This window comes from Myxocyprinus asiaticus, chromosome 8 (genome assembly GCF_019703515.2).
Source record: "Myxocyprinus asiaticus isolate MX2 ecotype Aquarium Trade chromosome 8, UBuf_Myxa_2, whole genome shotgun sequence".
NCBI classification, from domain to species: Eukaryota; Metazoa; Chordata; class Actinopteri; order Cypriniformes; family Catostomidae; genus Myxocyprinus; species Myxocyprinus asiaticus.
In genome coordinates this window covers 30,121,915-30,136,767 of record NC_059351.1, presented here as the reverse complement: position 1 = coordinate 30,136,767, position 14,853 = coordinate 30,121,915, and the positions used below count along the sequence as shown (strand labels likewise).

General features: G+C 43.4%; 1 protein-coding gene across 1 annotated transcript in view; it reads right to left on the bottom strand.

Moving 5' to 3' along the window:
* LOC127444920 (anosmin-1-like) overlaps positions 1-14,853 on the bottom strand; it is a 51,081-nt gene that overhangs the window by 13,720 nt on the left and 22,508 nt on the right. The window contains exon 3 of the mRNA XM_051704583.1: positions 4,021-4,083. Within this exon, the coding sequence (XP_051560543.1) occupies positions 4,021-4,083 (63 nt within the window). The remainder of the gene's footprint in view (positions 1-4,020; positions 4,084-14,853) is intronic.

Below are 14,853 nucleotides of genomic sequence, written 5' to 3'. Positions count from 1 at the left end.
CCTTTTCATGTATTTTTAATCATTTTCCACTCTTAATTAATCTACAAACAAATAGAGAAAAATGAAAAGTTTATCCAGTCAGAATTTATTCCTTGATGCTTACAAGTGAAGTGTGACAGCTGTTTCACAAATTGCATGCCCGAAGCAGCACGTGAGTTTGAGCTCCACCCCGTCAGGCCTTCAGAATTTCTTCAGAATCCCTCAACAGTGCAAATGAATGAGCAACTAAAGTCAGACTGTCAGATTCATCAGCCAATCAGATTGACTAATTTGTTCTTGGTGGGTGTGATCTTTAGGATATGCCTTGAGTGATGCAATCACGCTTTAAGTGATGTATGTAATTCAAGAGCGAAAAGCGTAAGATCAAGCTCTCTGATGAGTCTGCTGTCACTGCTGTTATTGCTGTTGAGAAAGAGATCCTTATGGATTTAAAAACATGAGATGTTCTGCATGATCATGTGATTGTTTAATTTATTAAACAGGAAAGGAGGATTGATTTTCACTTGAAGTAAATTGGTAAGTGCTTTTTGCATTGTTATAGCAACATCAGGAGTTTTCCAAGTGTAAATTAGGATGCTTGAGCATTAAGTGTCAGATCAAGTTTTGAAAAGTAGTGCTGCGTTCCATTCAACTCGGAAAGTCAGATTTTACAACTTCCTACTAGGAAAAGTGCAATGGAATGCATCTTGAAGTCGGAATTACAACTTGGAAGCTCGTGCAGAAATTCTCAACTTCGCCGAGATGCAGGGGCATGATGTCACACAAACATGTCGACACTCAGGGAGATATAAATAGTAAGTGATAAACATATAAAGTAATATCGATAAATGAGTTTGTTTCCACATTACATGATATTAAAGCTTGTTTAACAAATGCCTGCAGAAACAGGTGAATAAAACATTATAATCTCTTTTGATAATCGTACACCTGAAGCACAAATGCTAGCACTGCAGCATTGTTTATCAGTTGGGTTGCTAGGAGGCATCTCTAATGAGAGTCAAACTCCTGCCAAGCAAACGGGAGTGTTGCAGTTCTGAATATCGGGGAATGGAATGCATTTATGTTTGTTGAGCATTTAATTAAAAACTATAGGGATTAATAAGGATCTGGTCCTACCTTTGCTGCCATAATAGCTTCTACATTTATGGGAAAAATTTTCAATAGATGTTGGAACATGACTGCAGGGATTTGCTCCCATTCAGACACATGACATGAGCATCATTGTGTTCAGGCACTTATGCTAATGAATAATGGCTTGCAGTCGGTGTTCCAATTCATCCCAAATGTGTTCAGTTCTGAGCTTTGTGCATGCCAGTCCAGTTCTGTCACACCAGACTTGGTAAACCATTTCTAGGGCATCACTTTGTGCACAGGGACATTGTCATGCTCAAACAGATAATTTATGCCCCATTTTACTAGCAATGTTTGTCTATGAAGTAACTGGTAGTAATTGGTTTATGTACCTATTAGTAATGGATGCAGCTGAAAAGCCAAACCTATTAATTAGAAAGGGGTGTACACATACTTTTTGTACATGTAATCTACTTCTTTGTGGAACACTGCATGTGTAATTAAATATTGGGTCTTTTAACAGTACAGATCTAATGATTGGTTTTAACCTCACCATTACATTAAATTAAACTTGTTCTCAACTGACCCTTTGCTCCGCCATCTTGGTTATGGTTGCTTGCTCTGACAAGCTTTGCAGAACTTCCCATTGGTATGAATGGGAGAATGCTTTGAACGCTGCGGTTTTTGGCAAAATATTCTCATAAACGCAACTGATGATATTCTAAAATGGGCTGAAATGTGATATTATAAAGCATATTTATCTGATGTTTTTTTGTAAAAGAAATTAAATTACACAGTAATTTGATTGAAAATCAGTCCTTGCTGATGTGATACATTAGTAGTCAACCGATATATCGCAGAGGCCGATAAATCAGCCGATATACTGACTTTTTTAATTATTGGCATCAGCCGATAAATTTTCCTGTTTGGCTGATGTTTCTTGCGGGCGCAGAGAATCGCCTTCTTGCATGTGAAGCAACTGAGACATGTAAATGACCAGTCATGGTTTGTTTTGTTGTTATGTGCCATCGTGTTACTACAATAATAGACCGGTATGCAACACAGTGTCATTTAAACGGTCCACATATCAGAGCCGCAACAGATGCGTTTGAGCTCATAATGTTAAAGTGCTCGCCTGTTTCATTCTCCCTCTCTCTCAACAGTTCCCTGTAACATTTAACTGTCTTGTCTAATGATAAAAAGGCAAATATCAATAAAACTAATATCATATACTGTCTCCAAATATGCGCATATCTCATTTAAACAGACGTAATACACAAACCTCACAAAACTTGAGCACATCCAGCGTCCTGTGGAGTGCTCATTTATTTACCTCTAAAGCATGTATTCTATCAGCCTCTCCTCAGTAGTTCCCTGCAAAATTTAGCTTTCTTTTCTAATGATAAAAGGCAAATATCTAATATATTCCTCTGAAGCGCGTATTCTATCAGTCAGAATCAAAAACTTCAGGATCAAAAGTTCTTCTGATTCAGAAATCATGATGGTCACTCCTTGACAATCCAGGCATGCGATCCAGGCCATATAAACTGTCAAGAGATTGCTGCTCGTGCTGGATCCGCACGAGTGCGTGAGTGCAACTTCAAAGTAAAAGCGCTTCTTGTGTGCTATAAGTAAATTTCTTATTCACTATGCAGTGTATGTACAATTGGTTTGATTCTGTATTTTTGGAGAAAATGCGATTGCTAATGGGGACATGCCATCCATGGTTGCTGGACTACTGTGTGTACTGTTATTTCCTTCTTCCTAATATATTAACAATTTCTTCATGTGCATATAAATTAAAATGTTATGACTAAACAGAAATCAGAAGAAACTGCCACCTACCATTTAAAATCCAATATAATTTTTTTAAATTCTTTTTTACAGAGTTACATTTTTGTGTGAAATTGAGTAAATATAGTGCTAAATAAGAGTTTATCTTTTTTAATCAAACCAAGCAATTTTATGTTTATGTTATTTACTATATTAAATGGTGTGGTATATCAGCATTGTATTAGCCTATCGGCCACTCTGCTCTCTGGATATTGGCATCGGCCTTTAAAAAACCCATATCGGTCGACCACTATTATACATGTTCATTTGGAAATGAGGGAAATGAGTTTAATCCTTAGCATGATCTTCTCTAGATTTATAATTTTTTTTTTTTTTAAAGAAATAAAAAACACTGCGTGTATCCTCTCTAGGTACCTCGTGTCACTCTTACAAGTGACCCACCAATGTTTTTTACATTTTGTGGAAAAAACCTTTTCTGTAAAATTCAACTCGAAACTACTCAAGCACACATTACTCCAGTAGACTCTCATTGAAAAAAAAAAAAAAACACTTGTCAGAGAAATGGTGCATGGCAACAGTTGCTAAGACAGGAATGGTCAGAAACACTTTTTAAATGGCTTAGGGAAGGGTAAATTCATCTAACTATTGAAAGACATTGGTTGTTTCACTTTCAAGACAATTACAAAATGGTCACATGTATTGTGAATGATCTGCTGATTTATATTTGCGAGCACAAAAGTCTTAAAATGATGGATGAAGGTCTTGGTCAGTGCTGGCAAAAGAAACAACTAATATTCAATGTTTTAAGTCCCTTGTCTCCAAAACAGGGAAAGCTAAATGTTACTTGGCCAAAAGTTTTAAAATGTAGAGAAAAGCCATGATTCTGCCACAACTACTGGATTCTTGGCTGTACAAAAATTTTCAAATAGATTCTCAGACCTTTTAAAAAGAAGATCAGAGCAGAAAATGTTCATTTTGAACAATGGTAGACCACTTACATGGTAGCCAAGTCTGTCAAGAAAGACAATGGAGGATTAATACATATTTGGAAAACCAGAACACCAAGGTCATCTATTTTGGATCAAAAAGGTTTCTTGCTTGTTGAGAGCACATCCCAGAAACTACTAGACCTGTTGAGAATGCTGCAGTCTGTACCTCACATAAATCTCGACAAGGTCCATCTTTCAACTCCCAGGAGTCTTTGCATGGCTCCAGGCACTGTGAACAGACAGGAGAGGTTTGAGTATCATGAAGCAGTCTCGAATGACTTGAGTATAAGTCTCTAATTCTTTTTTCATACAATCAAAGTCAAAGGGATGTTTAAGTCAAAAACAGTTGTTCTGAGTGGTTTGTTGCATAGAGCTGCTGATCTGAAAATCTACACCATACACGATTTTAGAGTGAAAATCATTCATCAGAAATGTTTTACTTTTTTTATGTTTCTGATCAAACTCAGAAGGTCTTTGATGTTTCTGGTAACACCTTTTCGACAACTTGGAAATCCCAGTGGAGAGATCACTGAACCTTGGAACACTTTGTGATCACTGACATTTGCATTCAGCGTTACAATCTTTCAAGCTCTGTCATTCTTTTCACACATCAAAATTCTCTCATTTTATTGTCTACACCTGACACTCTCTCTCCCTCTCAGTCTGTCGCTATCTCCTATGTTCCTTAGAATTGACACTTCACTTCCTGCATGAGTGAGTGTGGCTGCCTCTGGGGAATTCACGTTTCCAATTTCATGCCAGGATGAGGCACAGCGGTCACTATAGTGCTGGGGCTAAAAACTGCACCGCAGGAGCACACTGGGTGAGAGATTGTGAACATTACACATTATGCCATCCATTCCTCATGTGCTGATGTAGAAGTTGCCTTTACTCAGATGATCACATTTTAGATCAGCAGGAATGGACAGCTTTTACCACCACCTTGGGATAAATTGAGAATGTTCGACACTTTCTTCTGGGAAAGATTCTGCAGAAGTTAGTTTCTGTGGCCACTAGTTTGACCTATTTTACATCAGGTGTCAGTAACAACTACAGTATGCACTTAAATAATAATAATAATAAAAAGCATTTTATACAATCTACTTATTATTGTATACATATGTAGTACTACAATGTAAAATATGTGAAGTACCTGCATGCAATGCATAATTGCACGGTTGTCAATACCCCTAACCATAAACCTACCCCTAAACCTAGCCCTACCCATACCCATACCCCAACCTCGGCAGCAGCAACGTGAATATTGTGAGAGTTTTACAGGACACAATAGGTACACTGTGTATGCATGATTACCTACCTTAAGATTCTATGTCTACTTGATCTTACCTTTAAAATTACTTTTGCTGGTTTATGCTAATGCATTCAGGTTGATGTGGTTGCTTACATTAAAGGGTTAGTTCACCCAAAAATGAAAATTCTCTCATCATTTACTCACCCTCATGCCATCCCAAATGTGTATGACTTTCTTTCTTCTGCTAAACACAATCGAAGATTTTTAGAAGAATTTCTCAGCCCTTTAGGTCCATACAATGTAAGTGAATGGGTGCCAAAATTCTGAAGCTCCAAAATCCACATAAGGGCAAAATAAAAGTACTCCAGCCAACTCTGGTGGTTGAAACCATATATTTAGACCTGTTGCGATTATTAAATAACCATCTGATCGTGGTTATTTGATCTAAATGTGATTATTGTTTACTTTAAACTCCAATCACATTTTAATGCCCAAATAAGGGAATTTTAAGTGAATATACAGTATAAATGCCATGAACTGTGCATTTGTGTTATTCAGTTGAACTCCACATCACTAAGCCGCACCGCGAACATCAACCAGAGCAGCTCCTGTCCGGAAGAGCATGTGAAACGCTTCTCAAGCCCTCTGATGCATGCATCGTAAGCAAAAGCCTGCACCAAACGCACGCAAAAATATAAACTAACAAATATAAACTTTGATAGTGAACACAAAGCACTCCGATTTCACTTTCATTTCACAATCGTGAAGGAAAATGTTCCTGGTCATATCGGGTTCATACACGTAGTGTTAGTGACATGCTGTGACACAAAGAAGGAGACAAAAGCTTACTCTATTTCTGTGGAGTGATAAAATAATGAAAAGAAATCTCAACGGTTTTGCCTCATGAGAAATAAGGGCATAATGGGTATAATGGGTTTAATCAAAGAGCATCAAAATAACGTGTGAAAGTGACGAAATTAGGAAAGAAATATTTTACTGTCACATTTTAATGTTTTTTTGTTAATGTTTTGTGTTCATGTCTATTATTTTTTAGTTTAGTTCCTGTTTTATAATCATGTGTTCATGTCATGTGATTTCCTATTCCTCATGTGATCTTGTCATGTGTTTCCCGTTCATATGTCTTGTTTTCATTGGTTCATTGTTTGAGTATCTTGTTTATTAGTCTTGTCTTTTCATTGGTTCATGTTTTAGTAGTCTTGTTATCTTGTTATTAGTTTAGTCTTGTTATTGGTTGTCATTGTCATATGTTCACCTAGTCTGTGTATTTATAGCCCTCATGTTCTCTAGTCCCTTGTTGAGTATTGTTGGTGTTACGTTGTCTCATTGTTCTGTCAAGTCAAGTCGTTTATGTCTGTTTTGTTTTCACTTTGGAATTACGGTTTTGGATTTCAAGGTGTAAACAGACTGCACTTGGGTTCTTCACACTATATCTTCTTCGTCTGCCTGTTACTCCATGTACAGTATATTACACTAAGTTGGTTTTTGTTCATGTTTTGATTCATGTTCTTAATTTAGTCATGTCTTTTATTTTGAAATTAGTTTACTTTCTGCTCCTGTTACTTGTCACGTCTTAGTCATGTGGTTTCCTGTTTCCCTCATGTTTCATGTGTCTTGTTCTTATTGGTTCTTGGTTTATTAGTCTTGTTATCTTGTTTATCAGTTCTGTCACTGGTCCTTATGTTATTGGTTCTGTCTTGTCATTGGATGTCTTAAGTTGTTACCTTTTGGTTTGTTTTTATAGCCCTCATGTTCTCTAGTCCTTTGTAGAGTATTGTGATTTTTTTCATTCAGTAACATTGTTCTTGGTTTTCTTAATCTTAAGAAAACCTAGTCAAGTCTAGATAAATTCATGTTTATGTTTTGTTTTATATTTTCACATTTGGATATTTCACATCTTGGACTGCAAATCTTTGTAAATAAACTGCAGTTGGGTTCTCACACAACTTTGTCATTGTTCTCATCATGCCTGCTTTGCCAAGCCATGTTGTCACGCCTGCCAAGCCAAGCCATCTTGTCTCATCATGCCATGCCACAACTTCTGACTCGCCATACCGTTACCACATCTGCCTTGACATGCAAAGCTGCCACATCTGACCCATCATGCCAAGCCACCTTAACCCTTGGGCATCCACCTCCAGCAGCTCTGCCCCCTGGGTCTCCGCCTCCAGCAGCTCCACCCCTTTGGTCTCTGCCTTCAGCGGCTCCGCTCCCTAAGAGTCCAGCCTCGTCAGCCTCACCATGCCACGCTGTCTCATCAGGAACAGTTCCACAGCCCACGTCTGTCTCGTCAGGCCCTGCTCCACAGCCCACGTCTGTCTCGTCAGGCCCTGCTCCACAGCCCACGTCTGTCTCGTCAGGCCCTGGTCTCCTGGCCTCCCGCCGGATCCACCCTGGTCTCCTGGCCCTCCACCAGCTCTGCCCTGGTCCTGATCCACACCAGTCACCGGACCCTCCGCCCTGATCTCCTGTTGTTTGTTTATTGTTGGGTGCTGTAGTGGTGGGGAATCTGTCATGTCTGTCAAGTGTGTTTTTGTTCATGTTTTGATACATGTTCTTCATTTAGTACGTTTCCCTCATGTTTCATGTGTCTTGTTCTTATTGGTTCTTTGTTTATTAGTCTTGTTAACTTGTTTATCCATTTAGTTCTGTCATTGGTCCTTATGTTATTAATTCTGTCTTGCCATTGGATGTTTTATTATGCTGTTACCTTTTGGTTTGTATTTATAGCCCTCATGTTATCTAGTCCTTTGTCGAGTATTGTGATTGTTTCATCCAGTAACGTTGTTCTTGGTTTTCTTAGTCTTAGACATATCAAGTTTTGCCGTGGTCATTGTCTAGTAAATTTCATGTTTTTTTTTGTTTTTTATATATTTTCACCTTTTGGATATTCCACGTTTTGGATATTTCACATGTTGGATTGCACTTAGTAAATAAACTGCACTTGGGTTCTCACACATCTTCGTCATCATTCTCGTCCTGTTGTGCTCTGCCAGCTCATTACATTTACTATTGTGTAATATAATTATGTTTTTTTGTTTTTTTTTTTACATAAAATAAATTGTTTTTATGAGTTCCAAAAGCAACAGTGTAAATGTAAAATTGACCATAACTAAAGTCATATTAGTAAAAGACATTTTAAGAAATTTTTTAAAGCCTTCCCTATTTTATTATTTGATTTATATGTTTGAAGTTAAACAAATATTCTGGGTTCAATACAAGTTAAGCTCAATCGAATTTTTTTTGGCATAATCAAAATACACATTTTTACCCATCCCTCCTTTAAAAAAAGAAAAATCGAGGTGACAGTGAGGTACTTACAATGGAAGAATTGGGGCCAATTTTTTAATGTTAAAATACTCACTTTTTCAAAAGTATAGCCACAAGATATAAACAATATGCATGTAAACATGATTTTGGCATGATAAAATCACTTGCTAACCTTCTCTGTGTAAAGTTATAGCCAATTTTACAACTTTGTTGCCATGATGATGTAATGTCAACAAACCCTAAAATGACTGTAAAAATTACAATTTACACAACAGCTCAAATAATTTTTTTGTGGTTATCAGCATTATGCAACAAATGCTGTCGATTGAACTTAACTTGTATTGAACCTGGAATATTCCTTTAAAATTTAAAAAAATACTTCTTAAGGTGTATGAAAAACAAATACACCTTAATGACAGTTTATAAGACATTTAATCGTGAAAGTCCTAAAAGAGACAATTCATCATCATAGCCATAAAACAGACAATTAATTGTCATAATCACAATTATTTATTTGACAATTAATAGTCAGCCAAATTTCATAATTGTGCACTACATATATTCTGAAGCGATTTGATAGGTGTGGGTGAGAAACAGATAAATATTTATCGTGGTTATTTTTCATCATCTGAAAGGTCCTGCGACTTATAGTCTGAAGCAACTAATTTACATAATTTATACGTAACTGAATTCGGCCGGTCAAACAGACACGCACCAAAACAGATGAAAACATCAGTCATAGAGACAGTAGAAGCATTTTAAAGCTGCCAATACAGAATGCTTTATGTTGATGTGGAGGCGAGGGCATGGTTGAGCGTTCGTCTGGGGAGAGGGAGAGCGGTAAGGCTTCACCCCTGGGTGATTATTATGGCTAACAGCTGTTTCTTGTTGCATTAATCCTGGAAGAGCGATAAAAGAGGGGCCGACACCACAGGAGAGGGAGATACACAGCAGAGCAACACGTTTGTGTGCAAAGTGAGACTGCTGAAAAGCAACCTGACTGAGTTTCAAGTATTAATAAAAGAGTAAAAGAAATCCGTTACCTGAATCCCGCTTCCTCTGTCCTACACAGTCGAGACTTGTTACAGTTGCCTTTACAAAGTACTTTATGCATCCAGTTTAAATATTTTTTGCATCATAACATTGAACATTATTGCTGTCAAATGCAACTCCTCTCATGCCCACAAAATGACGTTTCATCACAACCGTTGTATAAACATTCAGTCAGTGAACCAGATAATTAATACATTGCAAACACGGTTGCAAATATCAGATATATCCACAGATAGACAATTTTTTACATTAATGAATGAACAGAATACAACAGGCATAGGCTATACTGTTTTACTCACAGACTAAAAGCTGTTCCCTGTCTGTCACTCACTCGATGTTGTGTCGATGTAGTGACAATAGGGGTTTGATCTTGAGTCCCAATCTCCTTTGCTTAAAATAGAAAAGGCCAATGAAAATTGGTGAGTGGAATTTGCATGCCACTCTCCACCCCGGACATATGGGTATAAAAGGAGATGCCGTGCACCACTCATTCAGATATTTTCATCGAGCTGAATGCATGTATGTTCATCCTCTCACTCTTTGCTACGCTGCTGGATTCTTTCGGTGCATATCAGCGGTCACCCTCACACGGTTGAGTGCTGTGTTTCCCCTGGGCGCTTCGGCAGTCTGAGTCTGCAGGTGCTAAAAGTGTATATTAGAAAGAGTATATTTCTAAAAGTGATTGCGCAACCGCTTGGCGTCTTTTTAAAGATGTCCTTCCGCGTTTGTGCTACTGGATGTGGCCGTTATTTCTCCCCTCTGGATACCCATGAAATCTGCCTTGAGTGTCTGGGGCGCCAGCACACCAAGGTGGTTTTCGTGGAAGGGTTATGTTCTCATTGCGAGAACATGCCCATGAGAACGTTGCGTCGCAGCTCACTTCCTTCTTCATGAAGCAAGGCGCCACCGCGGCTGCTCCCCAACCCAGTCCGTCCTGGGCTGAAGCTCAGCTGGCCGGGTCGGCAAGCACCGCGGGAGATCTGGATGTGGACATGGGAGTGTTTCCATCGGCTCAGCCCCCGTGGACCTCCCATCCCCCAGCACGCTCGTTCTGTCCGGACGAGCTGTCGAGCGTTGAAGGCAGTCTGCCCCAGGGTGGGTTTAATGTGTCGTTTGCAGCTTGCGACGAGGATGAGCTTTCGGTCGCAGCATCGTGGGTGGGCTTCTGCTATCAGAAGTGGACTAATCTTCTGAGCTCCCGCCCACGGGTGGTACAGTACAGGATGAGTTGGATGCTGAGATGGCAGCTGTGCTTACTCAAGCGGCTGCAAACATCGGGCTGAAGTGGAACCCTCCACCCTGCCCTGAGCGTTCGTGGCTGAATGATTGGTTTCTGGGCTCGGAGCGCAACTCACAGCTACGCCCGCCCTGGTGCCTTTCTTTCCAGATGTACATGAGGAGCTCACGAAGTCGTAGAAGGCACCTTTTACTGCCCGTACATGCTTTGCGGGCTTGTCCACTCTGATTACCCTCAATGGCGGAACGGCTAAGGGACATGTTGAGCTTCCCCAGGTAGAGCGGGTACATTTATGCCCGCAGGGCGCAGCCACCTGCCACGACCGACCAAGGCTCCCTTCCAAGGCCTGTAAGTTCTCTTCCTCTTTAATGACAAAGGCTTACAAGGCCGCGGGTCAGGCCGCTTCCGCCCTACATGCAATGCCATCCTGTAGGTCCACCAGGCCAAGGCACAAAAAGACCTGCACGAGGGTAGGACCGACCCAGGGCTGATGCAGGAACTGCGCACTGCAACCGACCTCACCTTACGTGCGACGAAGGTCACGGCATGCGCCCTGGGGCGGACGATGTCCACGCTTGTGAAGGTCCACGGCATGCGGCACCTGTGGCTGAACCTTGCGGAAATGTGCGAAGCCGAGAAAGTTTGCTTTCTTGATGCGCCCATTTCCCAAGGGGGGCTTTTTGGGGACACCGTCGAGGATTTCGCCCATCAGTTCTCGAAGGTGAGAAAGCAAACCAAGGCAATTAAACACATCCTGCTGCGGCGCGACCCGGCCGCCATCAGGCCACCGAGGTCCCGCACCCTGTCTGCTTCTCGCCAGAGCCGTTCCCCTGTGTTGCCGGCCCCGGCTCCTGTACCAAAAGATCCTCCCGCGGGAAGTTGGCTCCACCTGCCCGTCAGTCGGCCCCCAAGAACCCCAGACGGACTTCGAGGCGGTCCTGACATGGCCCGCCCAGGGATGAGGCGACCGCTCCTGACCGGTCTGGCCTGGGACATCTCTCCAGCCCTGCCAGCGTGTGGTGAGTATGACATCTCCGAGTGCCCTCTGGGCCCGAACGCGAGTACTTCCCGTTCCCTCGTTCTCCGTCGAAAGACATCCGGCGAACAGGTGAGTGTGCTGGTTTCTGGGGCCGCTCGCCTGCCCCAGGGCTTGAGGAGCAGCATTTCCCCCCTAGGCTGGGGCACCTGCTCTGCCTTGCCGTGAACCACCCTGCCCGGGCACGGTAAGTCCAGTTGTCCCCCTGGTGCCACTGTCACGGAGGTTGGAGGCCTGGTTAGAGCTCTCCAGCCCATCACGGTGGCTCATGAGGACGATTCGCCTCGGCTACACGATCTAGTTCGCCAGACGCCCGCCCCGGTTCAGTGGTGTCCTCTCCAATACGGTGCAGGGAGAGGGTGCCTCCGTACTTCGGGCGGAAGTTGCCACCCTTCTGGCGAAGGGAGCAATAGAGCCAGTCCCTGTAGCCAAGTTGCGCAAGGGCTTCTACAGCTCTTATTTTATCGTGCCCAAGAGAGGGGGGTCGTGCCTAATCTTGGACCTGTGTACCCTGAACAAGGCCTTACACAGGCTTCCGTTCAGGATGTTAACACAGAAGCGCATCCTGGCATCAGTACGACATCAGGATTGGTTCGCGGCCATCGACCTGAAGGACGCGTACTTTCACGTATCGATCCTTCCTCGATACAGACCCTTTCTTCGGTTTGCTTTCGAGGGACGAGCATACCAGTACAAGGTCCTCCCCTTCAGTCTGTCCCTGTCCCCTCGCATCTTTTCCAAGGTCGCAAAGGCTACCCTGGCCCCCGCTAAGGGAGAAGGGCATACGTATTCTCAATTATCTCGATGACTGGCTAATCCTAGCTCACTCGCAAGATCTATTGCGTGCACACAGGGATCTTGTGCTTCAGCACCTCGACTGACTCGGGCTTCAGGTCAACTGGGAGAAGAGCAAGCTCTCCCCTGTGCAGAGCATCTCTTTTCTTGGTATGGAGTTGGACTCGGTTGCTCTCAAGGCACGTCTTACGACTGAACATGCTCAGTCAGTGCTGACCTGCCTGAAGACCTTCAGGCAGAAGGTAGCGGCACCAGTGAAACAATTTCAGAGGCTCCAGGGGCATATGGCATACTCGGCAGCAGTTCTCCCCCTCGGGTTGATGCATATGAGACCACTTCAGCACTGGCTACAGACTCGAGTCCCAAGGTGGGCATGGCGCCACAGCACCCGGTGTGTGACCATCACTCCACAGTGCCGTCAGACTTTCAGCCCTTGGTCGGACCTGGTGTTTCTACGGGCAGGTGTTCCCCTAGAGCAGGTCTCAAGGCGCGTCATGGTCATGACAGACGCCTCGAACTCAGGCTGGGGCGCCGTGTGCAATGGGCAGACAGTGTCGTGGCTTTGGACAAGGCCCTGACTGCAATGGCATCAACTGCTCAGAGTTGCTGGCAGTGTCGCTGGCCCTGAGGAGGCACCGGCCTTCGATTCAGGGCAAGCATGTGTTGGTCCGAACCGACAACACGGCGACCGTAGCGTACATAAAGCGCCAAGGCGGCGTACGCTCGCGTCGCATGTCGCAACTCGCATGCCGCCTCCTACTTTGGAGTCAGCAGACCTTGAAGTCTCTGCGAGCCACTCACCTTCTGGGTGCCCTCAACCATGCAGCGGATGCGCACTCACGGCAGGTAACGCTCCGCGGGGAGTGGAGAATACACCCCCACATAGTCCAGCTAATTTGGGAGAGATTCGGGGAGGCACAGGTAGACCTGTTCGCCTCCCAAAACTCTTCTCACTGCCCCCGTGGTATTCCCTGTCCGAGGCCCCCCTCGGCACGGATGCCTTGGCGCACAGCTGGCCTCGGGGGCAATGCAAGTATGCGTTTCCTCCTGTGAGCCTCATTGCACAGACTCTGTTCAAAGTCAGGGAGGACAAGCAGCAAGTCCTGTTCGTTGCGCTGTACTGGCCCAACCGGACTTGGTTCCCGGATCTGATGCTCCTGACAGTAGCACCTCCCTGGCGCATTCCTCTGAGGCAGAACCTTCTCACTCAGGGGCAAGGCACACTCCAGCACCCACAGCCGGACCTCTGGAATCTCCAAGTCTGGCTCTTGGACGGGATGGTGGTAGACACGATCACTCAGGCCAGGGCCCCCTCTACGAGGTGGCTGTATGCCTTGAAGTGGCGTCTTTTCGCTAACTGGTGTTCTTCCCGTGGGGAAGACCCACAGAGATGTGCCGTCGGGTCTGTGCTGTCTTTTCTTCAGGAAGGGCTGGAGAGATGGCTGTCTCCCTCTACCCTGAAAGTGTATGTGGCTGCCATAGCAGCTCACCACGATACACTAGATGGCAGTTCCTCATGACAGCGCGACCTGATCAACAGGTTCCTCATAGGCGCGAGGAGATTGAATCCTCCTAGACCGCGCCTGATCCCCTCTTGGGATCTCTCTGTGGTCATACCTGCCCTACAGAGAGCCCCGTTTGAGCCCCTGGAGCAGGCCGAGCTCAGCACTCGGTCTCTGAAGACGGCCCTCCTGGTGGAGCTCACTTCCATCAAGAGTGTGGGGGACCTGCAGGCGCTCTCTGTTACCAGTGAATGCCTGGAGTTCAGGCCGGCACACTCTCACATGACCTTAAGTTGAGCGATAGAGACTGTTTGAGCGATCGTGATAGCTACACTCCCTTCAATATGCTCACATGCGGTGTCAATCAAACATGCTCTCTCCAGGTGCTCTCAATATCTCATCAGTCATTCATCTCAGCGCTATTCTGTGGGGATCACAATTTAAATCAGATTAATTTTGGTCACATTACCACTAATCACAGCAATTACATTTTAACCATAACGGCACCACGTCTTCATGCATTTGCTTAATAATTAGTGATTTGTGTTACAGCAAAATGCCAAAGACAGTAAACAAATCATAGATAGTAATGATTTCTCACTGGGGCATTTTTAGAGCTTGTAATGGATATATTTTTCTTATTTTTGAACATATCTCTGCTGTGTTTGATGCTCTCATGGTTTTTACTGCTTACCAGTACAGTATGAGTCACAATGACCTTTTGATATTGACAACAGAAATATTCATAACTGTTTCAAAACAAATAAATGTTAGCAATCCACAATTAATGTAATTTTAATGTCATTTTGTTCCATTCGTTAACATTAGTTAGTATC